Raw genomic sequence first — 17756 nt, forward strand, 5'->3', positions numbered from 1 at the left:
TATCCACTCTCACTATTGTTATTTAACATAGTCCTGGAAGTCTTAGCCCTAGCAATCAGACAACAAAAAGATATAACAGGCATCCAAATTGGCAAGGAAAAGGTCAAACTTTCACTATTCTATGTAGAAAACCCAAAAGATTTCACCAAAAAGTTGCTAGAACTGATACTACAAATTCAGTAAAGTCACAGAATACAAAATCAATGTACAGAAAGCTGTTACTTTTCTCTACACCATTAATGGAGCAGCAAAAAGAGAAATTAAGGAGTTGATCTCATTCATAACTGCACCAAAACCATTCGATATCTGAGAACAAAACTAACCAAAGAGGTAAAAGATCTGTACTCTGAAAACTACAGAACACTGATGAAAGAAATTGAAGATGACACAACCAAATGGAAAACATTCCATGCTCATGAATTGGAAGAACAAACGTTAAAATGTCTACACTAACCTAAGCAATCTACACATTTAATGCAATCCCCATCAAAATACCACCAGCATTTTTCACAGAGCAAACAATCCTAAAATTTATATGGAACCATAAAAGATCCCCAATACCCACAGAAATCTTGAAAAAGAAACACAAAGCTGGAGGCATCACAATTCTGGACTTCAAGATGTATTACCAAGCCATAGTGATCAAGTGATCAAGACAGGATGGTACCGGCACAAAAGCAGACACATAGATCAATGAAATAGAAGAGAAATCCTGAAGTGCACTCACAACTATACGGTCAATTAATCTTTGACAAAGCAGGAAATGATATCCAACAGAAAAATTCTCTTCAAATGGTGTTGGAAAAACTAGACAGCTACATGCAGAAAAATGGAACTGGACCACTTTCTTATACCATACACAAAAATAAATTCAAAATGGAAGAAAAACACCTAAATGTGAGACAGGAAACCATCAAATCATTGAGAAGAACATTCTTCGAATTTAGCCATAGCAATTTCTTACTAGACACTTCTCTAGAGACAAGGGAAACAAAAGCAAAAATGAACTATTGGGACTTCATCAAGATAAAAAGCTTCTGGCAGCAAAGGAAACAATCAATAAAACTAAAAGGCAACCTACAGAATGGGAAGAGATATTTGCAAATGACATCTGATAAAGGGGTAGTATCCAAAACCTATAATGAACTTATCAAACTTGACACCCCCAAATCAAACAATTCAGTTAAGAAATGGGCAGAAGACATGAATAGATGTTTTTCCGAAGAAGGCATTTATATGGCTAACAGATACACGGAAAGAAGCTCAACATCACTCATCGTCAGGACAATACAAATCAAAACTACAATGAGATATCACCTCAACCTGTCAGAATGGTTAAAATTAACAACAGAGAAAACAGCTGATGCTGGCATGCATGTGGTGAAGGGGGAACCCTCTTATTCTATAGGTGGGAATGCAAACTGGTGCAGCCATCCTGGAAAATAGTATGGAGGTTCCTCAGAAACTTAAAAATCGAACTACCCTATGGCCCAGATATTGTACTACTAGGTATTTACCCAAAGGGTATAAAAATATTGATTCAAAGGGACCCATACTTTATAGCAGCATTATCAATAATAGCCAAATTGTGCAAAGAGCCCAAATAACCATTGGCTGATGAATGGATAAAGAAGATGTGATATAGATAAAATGGAATATTACTCAGCCATAAAAAGAATGAAATCTTGCCATTTGCAATGACATGGTTGGAACTAGTATATTATGCTAAGCAAAATAAGTCAAAGAATGGCAAGTACCATATGATTTCACTCATATGCCAAATTAAAGAAATGAAATAGATGAACATAGCAGTAAATTAAAAAAAAGAAGAAGAAGAAGAAGAGAGAGGGAGGTAAACCATAATGAGCACTGGCTTTTATATGTAAGTGATGAATCACTAAATTCAACTGCTGAAACTAATATTACACTACATGTTAACTAACTAGAATTTAAATAAGAACGTGTAACGTTAAAAAATATGATCAAATTAAACTTTTTAAAAAATTCTTCATGGTTCTTCTTTTGGTTACCTGGAAGGTGTGTTTTCTACAACAATGACTATGAGTACAGATTGTCAAATATAGGTGTCATATGAGAAACTGTCTTAAGCTGGTAGCTTACAAATTTATTATTGACATATCCCGAAATAGGCATCTACATCATAAGCCTAGTTCACGATAGTGTGGATGGTAGTTAATGCTAGTTGGTCATTTCTTATTTCAAGAAGTATGAAATATACCTGTCTAATAATTTGATAATCTGGCATTTAAAAGCCAAAAAACATCAAGCCTACAGCAGCATTGTGGAAAACTCCTTATTCAAAGGGGATGGTTGGTGTTGAAAATATTCCAAAGATGTTACATTTAAAATATATACTATAATACTGCTTGCTACATACAACAAAACATATTCTTTGAGGAGCAGAGCCTAGAATCATTATTTCACCTGAGCATCAAAATAAAGAAACACAGAGGACAGCAAGAAGTTGGGAGAAGCAAATCAAAGGGAAGGAATGAGCATATAGGGACAGAGAAATTACGAGCAACATTACTGGTAAACTAAGCTCTACTGTATGTCAGTAAGCTTAAGAATTTCTTTTATTCATTTCAAATCAATATCACCCATCTTTTATTTTTACAGTCTAATTTACAATTGATATTCATAAGAAAGGCTCTGAATAATTAAAGGAGTAAAATGGTGAAGTTCAGAATAAAGGATCAAAGGACCTTTAAAGAATTCCACAAAGCGCTACCATGCTTTGTGTAAGAGGCCAATGTTTTCCAACTTACTATTCTATTAAGGGATAACATAGCATTTAAATATTCTTTTCTGATCTGGAACCAAAATACGTTTTCCTCTCCCTTGCAATTGTTAGGGTCTTGTCTATCTTTTGGAGAAATGTAAATATTATCTTCCTACAGCTTTTTTTTTTTTTTTCTTTTTAATTGGAGATTACCTATAGTATCACCATTTGTGTTTTTCATCTTAGGAGTATTGACATTTAGTTCCTTTACATGATTTAGCATTCCAGGCCCTTGAAGTCCCTCCAATCCTTCTCTGATCTCTCTGAAATTTTGGTCTCTTTTTAAATGGTAATGCTACTTAAAAACTACTAAAGATATCCTGGAGAAGTCATTAATATTTTCTTTGCCTTTTCATTTTACTTCCATTTAAATTATGAAAAAACTTCAGCGTAATTAACAGTTACAGTAAACTCTTGATTCACATTATAATTATGGGCAACTAAAGCCCAGCACTTTTTCAGAGAAAAGGCAAGAAGAAGTTTCCCTTTCCTAGTGTTCTTTATGACTGCAAGAGAAACAGTGTGGGCTTTTAGAGAACAGGTGCTTGTTCAGCAGGAAAACCACTGAACACTTCCATCGCTGGGTCATTGTGGGATATAGCATTAGATGATGGAGAAATAATGAGGTCAAATCTTCCACCACCATGGAAATTCAAAATAAAGCAAATTATTTCACTGAGAGTTCTCAGTTTTCCCAGGGTGCTTCCTATCCAATAACACGACAACTTATATGCCTAAAAGGTTAAGATCTTGTATATAAAAGCAAACAAACAGATTTTGGCCACATAAGAAGCTTGAACTGATTACAGATTTTTTCCACCAGATCCTATAGTGTCCTCTTGGACCTCCAAAAGTCAAGTGGCACTCACCAATAAGGCAGTATTGAAGGGCTCTGTACACTAACACAGAACCATCTGCAGAAAATATTTAAGTAGCTGAGATACAGTGGGTCAAATCAGAAAGAATATCTTACAGAGGACAATAGAGGAAGGGAGGAAAAACTGAATGGGAAGATATCAGAGAGAGAGACAAACAATAAGACTCTTGACTCCAGGAAACAAACCGAGGGTTGTGGATAGGGAGGTGGTTGGCAGGGTGGGGTAACCAGGTGATGGGCATTAAGGAGGGCACGTGATGTGATGAGCACTGGGTGTTATTCGCAACTAATGAATCAATGTACATTATATCAAATGCTAATGATGTAATATATGTTAGCTAATTGAATTCAAATTTAAAAAAGAGTATCTTAAAAACTTAGAAACAAAGATTTAAACAGTTCTACTGAGGTCCGCTAGAAAATTGCAACAAGTGGGTAAATAAGAATTGGAACAAAGGCAAACAGGGCAGGAAAATGTGAGGTGAAAGCATAGACTCTAAGTCGCACGCTCATTCATTAAAAAGAATAACAAACAAAAAATAAACTACTGGTATATTTACGCTACCCCCTAAAACCACTCCTAATGAGAAAGGGCATGGAAAGACAAATTCCACTGAATGGAACAATTACCATTGTTTTTTTAAACACATGGCTTTCTAATATTGAAAATACAATGTAAAATAAAAATTGGCACAGACAAAATATATCTTTCCTAACCTTTATGTAGGCAGCTTCTGCCAAAGAAAAGTGTTATATTTCAAGTCATTCTTCACAAGTGAAATATCCACAGTTTTTTGTTTTCAGGAGAATGACCATTCGTTAACATACACCTCATATTCTCCAACAGTTTGGTAAAAAAAAAAAAAAAAAATAGATAGTAATCATAATTCAGGAATTAAATACACACACATATTTTTGGAAACCGTTTTCTCAAAAATTGTGCATTTTACCTATACATATATACATACTATTGTGAATGTATGCATCTTTATTTAGATTCTAGGGGAAAGAAATTTAATCCATTCTGAAATAAAAAAATTTTTTACAAGAGAATATAGCCTCTGAATCACCACCCATCTGAAATAAAGAAATGTGTCTTTTACTTAGGAGCACCTTTAAAATTAACTTCAAGGAAACTAGAACAATATTAGCTTGTTTTTTTAATTGGAAAATATTCACATTATTATCCCTAAAGTGTACCATTTTCAAGATAAAGTTTTGCTTTCAATGTTGCACAATGGAAAACAACAATACAGACATCCCAACAATGACAAAAGCAATTCAAAATATGAAATAAACTATAAGAAAAAAGGGAAGATTCTTATTAACATGGATTTTTTTCCTTACAGGAAGTTATTAATTAGAGTTCATCCATTCAGCAAGCTATACTAAAATTAAGACAAAATGTATCTGAGTGGTGTATTTTCTTTTACACTTGTTAGAAATAGTAGGTATGGCAATCCATATTAATTTGCTTCCAATTTTATTAAAAGTATTTTATGTCTTATTGAAAGGTTTAGTGTTCACTTCATAATATATTCCATTTATACCTCTTACCTTCTTGATGCTATGCTATATGCCTTCTTATGAGATTTAACCAAAATAAGAAACATTCTCATCAGTGCATAATATTGCTTTTGGAATCAAATTAAGCATTTCAAGCACTTATAACTCGTTCGTTCATAGGCTGAGCCTATAAATTTTAATTGATGCATTTTATATATGGTCAAATAAAATCAAATGTTAGTTACTGAATTGATTAAATAAATAAATTCCTAGTTATCACTGTGTTCAAAATCATTTCAAAACATATTCAAAGTTTAGCCTAGAAACCGGGTACTTTGGCTCTGTGTACTCAGAATCCTGCTTACTTGTATGAGTCTGAATTTCTATAAATACAGATCTAGTATTAGAATGTTCTTTTTATATTCTGACATTTTATGTTTATGTCTGAAATATTTTCCCACAAAAACGGTTTCTTAACAGTTTTAATTTACTAAATTTAAATGTGATAGTTTATTTCTTCCAACTTTACTGAGATTAATTGACATATAACATTATGTAAATTTAAGGTACACCATGTGATGATTTGATTTGATACATGTATATATTGTGTGTGTATGTATATAAATATATCTACCACAGCCTTCCCACATATAATTACCATTTGTTGTTGTTGTTACGATGAAAACATTAAATTTCTACTCTCATAGCAATAAATCTGACAATTTAATGTGACACACATTAGATTGGTTTAGATTAGGAAAGGCAGTTGCTAGAGGTTTTCAAATTAAATGTTGCTTCAATGGCTTCTCTTACATGCTGTATCTTACTTTTATAATCCATCCAATAAAAATCTATAGATCATGCATTGAAATAATCTAAGGATATGAGAGATATATATCAAGGAAGTCATCAAGAGGATCACAAAAAATGATGGAATTTCACCTGTGACATGCTATGATGCCAATTCATCTACAGAACAATTGTATATGTTTCTACTTTCTTGCAATGGAGCAGGCAGAAACATTTTGTAGCTGAACAGCATGCATGACACTGAAAAATATATCATATACGTATGATTTTTTTTTTTTTAGATAACCTGTATAAAAGTGGTCACATATGTCTCTGTCTGGTTAAAAGCACAGAGCTGCATCCTTGATTGATCCAGTTTGGTTTTACCCCTATGAGAAGTAAGAAGGTTAGGTACCGAAGTTTAGAAATGCATAACGATGAAATAGATTAGTCAACTGATTTGAAATGTTTAAAGTCACATACCTGAAAGTAAAAATGAGTTATATGTTAGAAATACATGCTAGATGCTCAATGCAAAGCAGTATCTTTGAAACACAGTAGTAAGACTGAATATCATTCAACACAGATTTTAAAACAATCAACTCAACAGTTATATATATAATTCTATTATTTAGGGGATGAATTTAGCTACTATAATTTGATAAGGCAATCTTTTGCATTCTGTTTGCTCTTTGTAACAACCATCTAAAAATAAGTGATGCTCAGTTCCAGAGTTGGTGAGAGTAGGAGTAGGTAGTTTTTAAAAAGCATATTCTAAAATTAGAATTTCATGAATTACTTTTAATTATCACTTTTAATTTTGACATTTAAAACAGCATTGAAGGAAAAATGTTTCCAAATTTATCAAAATAAAAAGAATAAGAAACAATGATTTAAGCGTCTGATCAAAATTTCATTGTTTTCAGACACATAAAGAAATCCAGTAAAGATGATTCTTCAAATATTTTGAAACCAATCTGCAAAAAAGAAATGGTTAAGTAAAATTCTATAGTAGTCTTCTTCTGTTTTGTTTTGTGTTTTTAACTATCTGCATAAAAATAGGATCAAATACCAGCTTAATTGTATAATTAATGTATCCTATAACTAAAATTATAAATTGTGTAATTGTAACTAATGTCTAAATCTTGCTAAACCAAATGCAATTCTGGAAGAGGTTATTTTATTTTCTTAAATGCAATGATAAGAAGAAATCAAAACTGCTTTCTTGGTGAACATAATAACTGCCTGTTTCAGGGAAAAGCTTCATAAAAAAATCTAAAGAGAGACCAAGTAACAACATAATTAAAACCACCACATACTAAAAAGACGTAAAATATTTAACCTTGATGACTAAAAATATTTAAATAATTTTTTATTAAATCAGTAAAAGGAGTGTATTTCATAACAAGTAAACATGTTTAACTTTCTCCAAAGATAATGGCTTTTAAAATTGAAAAGATTGAATACTGAACAGATGAATGGGTAGATGGACTAATGAATGCATCGGTGAATCAGGTAAGCAACATGAATGTCTGTTCCTCTGCCTGGGATTCCCTTCTCCATTACATCCACTCAATGAAATGATCACCATCCTTCAGGGTCTGGCTCAAATCCCACCTCCTCTCACATGCCCTCAGGCTGACAGAGTCTTACTCAATGCATCCTCAATGGGCTGGTTTATTATTTGATCCTGGAACATGCTTTGTTCTAGTTATTTTATTGAGGTAGACTATAACTTAATAAACCAGCATTAAAGAGAATCAGAAGCCAAATATGAACCAGCATATGCACAATACCACTATGCCAGAAGTTTTGATCCTTAATTGCAACATTATGGTGCAAAACAGAAAATAATTATATTCCTACTAACATCTTGCCTTTCTATGGTATATAATATGGTGGTTAAAACTTGGGGTTCAAACTTTAAAGAGACTCCCAGAAACATCAGTGACTAATCAGCATTATTTCTTAATTTTTCAGTATTTTAGTTATCTGTAAATATAGATGAATAATATCCATTCTCCTAGTTGTCATAGGAAAGTTATACAATGTAAATGAAAGTGGCAAATAGGTACAATTTTCCCTTGGTTTCTTTGGTGCGTTCTTCTTTTGGGTCCACATCTCAAGTGTTGAGTTGCTCACTTGTCCTCTTACTTTCATGGTCCTTGTAGTGTAGTGGGTGCTGTGGTGAGCTGCGCCAATTCCCTGCTTCAGGCAAGCCTCTCATCCCTCCAGCTACTGGGAGTGTTGGGGGCTGAAGGCTCACAACTGAGTCCCCGCATGGAAACTGTCATGCAGAAGAGAGCTGCTTCACCCAACAGTTACATCTCCCCTGGAAGGATGGAGAGGAAACCTGCATCTAATGACTCATTGGTGGGAGGGAAAGGCCTGACTCCTTTGCTTCAATTAGGACTACTCCATAGTAGGGTCACCCTAGTACCTACTGAAGATGCCCATAGGATCAGCAGAGGCATCTGCTGAAAATACATAACATTTCATTTCTCCCTGTCCCAGTCATCTTGCTTCCCTCATTTCTTACAGGTGGTAGGTGTTGTTCCTGAGAATACTCCCCAGTAAATCTCTTACACACCAATTTCTCTCTCAGAGCTGGTTTCCCACAGAATCTGTCCTCAGGCTGACTCTCTGTATATCCTATAGTTAACATAACTGAACACATAAAATCCCTACCTGTCTACATCTCTGACTTGTCCTCTTTCCTTGGAACCAGTTTCCAAATACATACTGTTTGGCATCACTTGGCTATCTGGCAAGTAGCTCACAATTAAGATGCTCCCAAATTAAACTCTGAGTATATTCTATCTCTTAAATTTTCTCCTCCTTTTACGTATTTTTTAATAGCATTGATACCCATCCAGTCTTCTAAGATAAAACCCAATGTTACGAGTCAATCTGTATCTCCCAAATGGGCTCTTCACCTCTATCAGAAAGTTCTTTCACCTACTCTGAAGAAAGAATTTATCTTTTAACTATAAAACTCCTTCAAATGCCATTTCCTCTGTGAAGTGTTCCAATTTATTTTTAAGATTAGTTATACTCTCCTCTATCCTGTGTGAATGTTTTGTCCTAAAACCAAACCCTGTTTTAATTCTTTTTTGTATGTTTAATTATAATTTCTGGTTTCTATATGTGTTTCTCCTCAAAGGCAGGAAACTTGCTTTACTCCTTATCACTTAAAACCGTTTCAAACACAAAGACCTATACCTATAGCCTACCTCTACTGAAGAAATGAATGCATTAATGATGTGTCTTCCTAATGTCTGGCAGGAGTATGGTAACAAGAAGAACTTCAGTAAATGTGAGTTCAACAAATGAATAGCAATGTTTCACAAAAAATGTTCTCTAATGTATTCCTTTGCAATTTTCCCCCCAATGATCAAAGTTAATGAGGGGTTTATTTGGAATTTGGTTCCTTATGGAACATGAAGTTTTGTATAAATGTGTTTGTAGTGTTTTAAATGATGTTCTCTTGAAGGAGGGTAGTTTGATTATGTAAAATTTGAATATTTCATTGACCTCTTTTCTCTGAGGACCTCAGCTAGTTCCATCACAACTTTGATATAATGTTTTAAAACACCAACAAACAATTAGGTAAAGCTAAGTATCTGTCTTTGGCTTGAGGAGGAATGAATGGGGCATCTCTCTAGGAGGAAATGTTTACAAAGAATGTTTCCTCTCTGCTGAGTACACAATATGAGCAAATTCACTTAAGCAGCCTTGATAAGTAGATTCATTTGTCAAAAGAGCAGTAAAGAAGTACTTGGGGATTAGATTCACAGTGAAGAAAGGAGCTTCTCTGTACTACTTTAAAATCACATGAGACTGTTTTTGTTTTTAAATATTAGGAGAAATAAATTTGGATTAATGTTTTCCTCTGAAATTTGCATACACTTCCAAAGTCCATTTTACAATTCTATAAGCTGCTTCTTTTTTTTTCATCTTTAGAGCAGAGAAGGAAGTAGTCTGTAGCAATAGAAAACAAAGAGAATGACTCTAATCTAAGACCTCTCCATTAAAAAATATTAGCTATTAATTTAGTTTTGTAGAATTTTAAGTTTTGACACTTGGCACAATTAAAAAAAAAACACTACACTTAAGAATTTAGTTAAGTCATATGCCAATCACATACATTAAATCATTGTAGGTGGATAAATTTTTTTTTTCCCTCAGCAACTCAGTGCCTGGAGCATAGCAGAGCTCAATACATATTTATTGAATGAATGGGTTCATTTCATGCTTCGTTTGAGGCTCATAATCAGGAAGCACTTCACTGCTAATGGCAAAAATCTGTGCAGTGTGCTGCTAATGTTTGCCACATGCTTAGAGGACTGCAGTGCGCCTCAGGAGGAGGCTGACTTTGAGAGGGGCCATTAGTTCAGTGCCTGCATTCTGAGAAATAGGGACAAGTCTTATTTTCAGGGGTCCATGGAAGATAACAATATGTCTTTCTCAGTTCTGAGACAAACTCTATCTTAAGAGAAATGCTGATGTTCTATTGCCAATTATTTCCTGTTTATAAGATATTTTACTCAACACTTTATTTAAACTCATCTCTTTGGTCGTCTTCTGGTAAGGTGTTTTATTACAAAATATTTTTACTTCATTCTGGAGTGCGTATCAGGACAAAGGCACTTGCCAATATGAGATCTGATATTAGAAGATGAAAAAGTCTGTCAAATATAATGGGAAAACGGGACACTAGGCCATAAAAGAGAAGTTTTTTGTTTTGTTTTATTTTGTTTTATGGTGGGGGGGGCATCAAAGGTTAAAGGTGTTGTTTCCCTCTGTTCAAAATGCAGATTCGACAGGCAAAAGGGGAAGTATCTTCAGTCCCTGAATAAAGAAAATGACATCTCAGAAACCTGGGTCAGAACATGCTAAGGATGAATTTAGGTTCATTTCCCATGAGAACTCAATCCATCACAGTGGCCAATGGGAACACCACTGATAAGGATTCTAAAGTTGCTTCCAGACTTAGGCAGAGAGAGTTCAAAGGATACAGCCCAGATCTGGTGTTTAGTGTGTCTTTTACACACTAAAATTGTGAACCATTGATCTACATCCTGCTACTTCTCTTGACTTTAACTGGTAGCAAGTAACTACTTATACTGTATATGTGGTCACTCAATCCCATACCCATAATAACTGTTAATCAGACACTTGCTTTCCAAAAGACACATATCTAATTATTTAATCATTTAATCATATCTAATCATTTACTCTTTATTATAATTCTCTTTTGCTTATAGAGGAATTAAAATACAGTATCAGAAAAGAATGTAGATTGTTCAAGACCATAGAGTTAGTAAATACCAAAGCTAGAATTTAAGGCAAATATTCTATTTCCAGAGGCTCTTATTCTTAAACATATGCCAAGGAAGTGCTTAAGATTTAAATAATCCAAATGTATTGAATCAGGCATTACTTTGTATTGGGTAATCAAGATTTGCCCTTTGGGCAAGTTTCTTCAAGAACATGGCAATCACTCTTTCAAAGAAACCTTAGGCATGAAAAATTAGAAAGTTGGGAAGGAGGGAATAAGTAGTTAAAAAATTTGGGAGCTCAAGTGGGAGCTGAAGATTAGGGGGATAGAGGAGGGAGGTTAGCATGAAGGGTAGTAGAAGCACTCTCGGTTAAGAAAATCTACATTTTTTATGAAATTGGACCATTTCCTTACACCACACACAAAAATAGACTCAAAATGGATGAAGGACCTCAATGTACGAAAGGAATCCATCAAAATCCTTGAGGAGAACACGGGCAGCAACCTCTTCGACCTCTGCCGCAGCAACATCTTCCTAGGAACAACGCAAAAGGCAAGGGAAGCAAGGGAAAAAATGAACTACTGGGATTTCATCAAGATCAAAAGCTTTTGCACAGCAAAGGAAACAGTTAACAAAATCAAAAGACAACTGACAGAATGGGAGAAGATATTTGCAAACGACATATCAGATAAAGGACTAGTGTCCAGAATCTATAAAGAACTTAGCAAACTCAACACCCAAAGAACAAATAATCCAATCAAGAAATGGGCAGAAGACATGAACAGACATTTCTGCAAAGAAGACATCCAGATGGCGAACAGACACATGAAAAAGTGCTCCATATCACTCGGCATCAGGGAAATACAAATCAAAACCACAATGAGATATCACCTCACACCAGTCAGAATGGCTAAAATCAACAAGTCAGGAAATGACAGATGCTGGCGAGGATGCGGAGAAAGGGGAACCCTCCTACACTGTTGGTGGGAATGCAAGCTGGTGCAGCCACTCTGGAAAACAGCATGGAGGTTCCTCAAAATGTTGAAAATAGAACTGCCCTATGACCCAGCAATTGCACTACTGGGTATTTACCCTAAAGATACAAATGTAGTGATCCAAAGGGACACATGCACCCGAATGTTTATAGCAGCAATGTCCACAATAGCTAAACTATGGAAAGAACCTAGATGTCCATCAACAGATGAATGGATCAAGAAGATGTGGTATATATACACAATGGAATACTATGCAGCCATCAAAAGAAATGAAATCTTGCCATTTGCAACAACATGGATGGAACTAGAGCGTATCATGCTTAGCGAAATAAGTCAAGCAGAGAAAGACAACTATCATATGATCTCCCTGATATGAGGAAGTGGTGATGCAACATGGAGGCTTAAGTGGGTAGAAGAAGAATAAATGAAACAAGATGGGATTGGGAGGGAGACAAACCATAAGTGACTCTTAATCTCACAAAACAAACTGAGGGTTGCCGGGGGGAGGGGGTTTGGGAGAAGGGGGTGGGATTATGGACATTGGGGAGGGTATGTGATTTGGTGAGTGCTGTGAAGTGTGTAAACCTGGTGATTCACAGACCTGTACCCCTGGGGATAAAAATATATGTTTATAAAAAATAAAAAATTAAAAAAAAAAAAAGAAAATCTACATTTTTTTTTTTTTAGTAGTTCAAATGGAAAAACAAAAACAAAACCAAGTCATAATGAGGAACATTTAAATCTCAAGCAGCTGGAGAAAAGAGTTTAACATAGGGTTTCACAGTTGGAGATACTATTACCTCTAAGGTACCCAACGAATTTCCTATAGATCTTAAACTTTTGTTATTTCTCAAGTCCAGAATAGCAAAGTGGGTTTGAATATACTCACAGTGTGAGATATGTCATGGAAATTTTTTTATGATGAAGGGCAATCATTCCAAGTCCATGATTTTAAATCCATACTTTTAGGGGATAATGATGATGAGTTCAATAATAAACACAATAGCTAGCATTGTTTTAGGATTACCAACTCAAATATGGTGCTAAATGACTTAAAGCAATTAGCTTACCTATTCTTTACTACAAGCTATAATGTAGCCCCATGCTCCTGTGTATTATACCATATAAACCACAGATATGAAATAGAAAAAGTGTACATTTTTTCTCATGTGGCTACAACTATAAATATAAAAATGACAATCAAGAATATTAGAATATTACTGCCAAATGACCCTTAGATAACACAGTTTAAAGGCACTAAATTCCATGCTTTTTAGGAAGGGTTTTTGGGATGGATGAAAGAGTAACTTTATGGGTGGTTATAGCAACATTATCAACAATAGCCAAATTATGGAAAGAGCCCAAATATGGATGAATGGATAAAAAGGATGTGGTATATATACAATGCAATATTACTCAGTCATCTAAAGAATGAAATCTTGCCGTTTGCAATCACATGGATGGAGCTAGAGTGTATTATGCTAAGTGAAATAAGTCAGTCAATGAAAGATAAATACCACATGATTTCACTCATATGTGAAATTTAAGAAACAAAACAGATGAACAAAGGGAAAGGAGGAAAAAAGAGAAAGAAGGAAGCAAACCATAAGAGACTTTTAACTATAGAGAACAAAGTAAGGGTTGGTGGAGAAAGGTGGGCAGGGGATGGGCTAAATGGTTGATGGGGACTAAGGAGGGCACTATCCCGTATATGTTAACTAACTAGAATGTAAATGAAAACTTGAATTCAAAACCAAAAAAATAGTCTATTTCAGTAATGAAACAGTTTATAAACTAAATCACTAATTATAAAAAAAACACAGCTGGCCACTATGACATCACAAACCTCCTCTGGATGCTACAAGGTAGGTAAATTTTTCAAAAGCATGCCTCATTAACCCAATAGGGATGTGTGTTTTATCTGTGAAATGGACAAAGACAGGGCAAAGAAGAGAGAAATAGGACTGATCTATGAATCACAAGACTGGGGCTCTTGTCATGGCTTTGCCTTTGAACTAGGTCTAACTGTGGATACAGTCACTTCCTCTTAATTGAGCTTTTCCGAAAATGAGGTCCTAAAGAGGCAGATCTATAAGATTCCCTTCAAAATGTCGTAATTAACAGAGCAAGAATAAATCTTTTGTCTGCCACAGAGGACCTCCATTTAAGGTCAGCCCCCAGTTTTGGGTAAAGGAAAAATGACCAGGTAAGAAATGATTCTTCCAAATATTAAGATCTAAAGAAGTATTTGGTAAACTCTGCCAGCTAACAACTGTCCTAACACCTGGAATCCCAAACTTATTCAGAAAGCCTACCAAGCAATTTTAGTGTTTCAGCTGTGATCTTCACAAGCAGAAAAATGAGTAATAGAACTAGTTTCCCTTTCCACATGTGACTGGGCTCAGATCACTTCCTGAAAAGTGGTGTGTGAAATCTGATTTTCTACCTTCAAGCTGAAACAAGCAGTACCTCTTCTGTGTAAAGGTTTTAAAAATAAAAAATTAAAAAAATTAAACATGTCATTCCTTACTTTGTCATCTTGAAAAGAATTTCTTTGGCTACTTAGAAATACCGTCTTAATTTATATAATCACGTATTCACTCAGTAAGTATTGAGCACTTACTATGCATGCAGCACTGGTCATATGGCTAGGAGGCACACACACACACACACACACACACACACACACACACACGTATGTATCTTTATTCCAAAATCCGATGGAAATTCATGGAGGGCAGGTCTTAGTATAGGGAGAAGCAGATAGAAGGCATGTGATAAATGCCTCTCAAATACTTCCAAATGTGACTGAAAGAAAGGAGTACTACTTTTAAGGGATATCTTGAAACTTTGAAGAGATACCATAAAAATGCTTTGTCTTAAAGCTCATGGTTATTCTATTCCATATTAATAAGAACACAGTTCAATTAATAAAAATGGTAAAAAACTGTTTCTTTGAATATATACACAACCAGATGTGGAGAAAGAGGATATTAAATTTTTGATAAAAGATTCCTGTTCTCAATGAGTTTAGAGCAACCTGTGATGCATACAATAATTTCTCCAAAAAAGTAATAAAATATAAAGTTAAACAATAAATCCAGAAAATTCAAACTGAGGAAAGCTCCTATCTCTTTGCAGAGGAATTAAGAAGAATGCAATAGCTACTACCACTTTTGAGTACTCTGAGTAGTGTTCTAAGCATTTTGCCCATGTTAATTCATGTAATCCTTATTACCCAACCCTGTAATGTAAGGCCTAATAATTTTACACATGAGGAATGTCTTAAAGGATGTATATAGGATTTTGACTGGGGAAGGAAATCCCATGCAGAGTGATGCACAGTGCGAGTGTTTGTGGTCCAGAAGGAAACCAGGCAAGCAAGCACTGGGTGACACAGCTGGTCAGCTGGATGGGGTCATGGTGTGAAGAGTTTATCTACAGTCTGTAATTCTGGAGACTTGGGGGACCAAACATACTTTAAAGGAGTGATGTGATCAGGATTGAACCTGGGTAAAACTAATCCAACTAGTGATCTGGAATAGATGGAAAATGGAGGCAGAGACACCGGTTGACACACTATTTGGTATGGTTTAGGCAAGAAGTAGTGAGTGCAAAGGCAAACAAAAGTGACGAGAAGGAGCAGTGGATTCAACAGACAGGAAACTGTATATGATTTTATAACTGATAACAAAAGCGGATGAGGGAAGGGAAGACTTAAACGTACCTGGTGCTTTCAAATCTAGCTAAGTATGATTGCATCAATTATTAAGAACCAGTAAGTAAAACCTCACCAGATGAATCTTCAGCAAGCTGCTGTGTAAACTCACAAACACAAGAAACTACCAACAGTCTGCAACATTAGAAAGAACTTATCACAGAAAAAATTTAAAATTTCATTTCATTTCACACTAATTAATAATAGGAAACAATGTGTATGAAAAATCTTACCCCTTTGCTGTATTCACTCTCTGAATCACTGCTAAGTTCCTCGGTATTCATATTTTCCAAATCGGATTCCCCGGGTGCAATAGGCACTGTCACTGTCAGGCTGGGATTATGAATAAATGATTGACAATCACTTTCTTCCATCAAATATTTGTCCACGCTGCTTCCAAAACCACTGATCTGGTCTTTTTCTTTGTGGTAATTGTGATCTCTGTTCATTTCAGCAAGTGTGCGGTTAGATATATAGTTTTCCTTCTTACTATTTTGATCTTCTGCTCTTCCTGTGTCTTTGGAAACCTTTGGTTTCTTGGAAAATGCTTTGAGAATAAATTCACGTAAGGTTTGTTTCACATAATTTATTCCCTTTGTAATTCTGGCCACTGCAATCTGGAGGTTGTTTGCATCAGTATCTTCTTCAATTGCTGTAAGATTGTCTGAGCTAAATGAGCTCAATAATAAAGCCAGAAATAGATTGAGGACCTACATCAGGATGCGGGTGGGGAATGGAGAAATAGGGAGACAGGAAATAAAAAAGAAAATAAGTACATTTTTCTGAAATACAGGCCAAAATCCAAACCAGTATTAAAGGTCCCTGCACTTCTTCACACAGAGAGAACATGTGATAGGGTAGAGTAGAGCCCAGACTCCTCTACTGTCTTGTCCATCCGTATCCTGACTCCTGGGAACTCTGGGAAGCAGAGGTCAGCCATACCCAGGAAGGACTTCGCATGAGGATCAAAGAGAAGGCTCTCTTCCCATTATCGTTATGTCATTCTTAAGTTCATCTCTGGCCAAATTCCCTTTTACGGGAATAAAAAGTCTACCTAATGTTTACCTGTGATTAATATTTGTCACCTATGAAAAAAAGTAGAACAAGAAAATTGTGAGGAATGTCTGTTGTGCTGAAGTAACCTATGCCAACCTCTGTGCTTGCTTTTCCCAGAAGAGATATCAGTTTTTTGCAACAAATGGAACATATAATACTCGCAAAGCTCCTGTAATAAAATATTCTGTCCAAGAATTGTGCCATCTTGCAACTTAATGAGGCTTTTAAAGCATAGAAAAGGACCTGCCCACTGAACCCAATTCAAATGAGATAATGGCATTATGACTGACTGGCTTCATGCCAATCATTTGGCCCTGGAAGAGATAATAAAAGAGCACAGGACAACAAAAATCCTGTTTGTATACAAAACCATTTCTGTTTTTCCTCCCTGAGGTAGGGGTCCAGGCGGACTCAACATTGTAAAAACAAAACAAAACAAAACAAAACAAAACAAAACAAAACAAAAACCTCACAGAGAGTTGAAAGTATTTAAATTTTATTTAAATTACATGTAAATATTATTTTAGATAGGAAACAAAAAGGTAATTGAAATACCCTTTCATGTAGGTCTCTTCGAGGGCAAAACTATCTACCTCATAAAAATAATCAAAATTAGGCCAAACTGAAGAGAAGGGACTCATGCCTGAATTTGGGTCCCCCCTAAAACAAATCTGCAGAGATATAAGTAGAAGAACACAGGTTAAAAATGTCTATGTTAATATGTTTAAGA

General features: G+C 35.2%; 1 protein-coding gene and 1 long non-coding RNA gene across 3 annotated transcripts in view; one reads left to right on the top strand and one right to left on the bottom strand.

Annotated features, from left to right (window-relative positions):
- SCN9A (sodium voltage-gated channel alpha subunit 9) overlaps positions 1-17756 on the bottom strand; it is a 168541-nt gene that overhangs the window by 45760 nt on the left and 105025 nt on the right. Inside the window, exon 17 of the mRNA XM_059394112.1 lies at positions 16204-16680. Coding sequence (XP_059250095.1) covers positions 16204-16680 — 477 coding nt within the window. The remainder of the gene's footprint in view (positions 1-16203; positions 16681-17756) is intronic.
- The window catches only part of LOC132013803 (uncharacterized), a 113562-nt gene that overhangs the window by 44363 nt on the left and 51443 nt on the right, over positions 1-17756 (top strand). The gene's annotated exons all lie outside the window — the stretch shown is intronic.

This window comes from Mustela nigripes, chromosome 3 (assembly GCF_022355385.1).
Source record: "Mustela nigripes isolate SB6536 chromosome 3, MUSNIG.SB6536, whole genome shotgun sequence".
Taxonomy (NCBI): Eukaryota; Metazoa; Chordata; class Mammalia; order Carnivora; family Mustelidae; genus Mustela; species Mustela nigripes.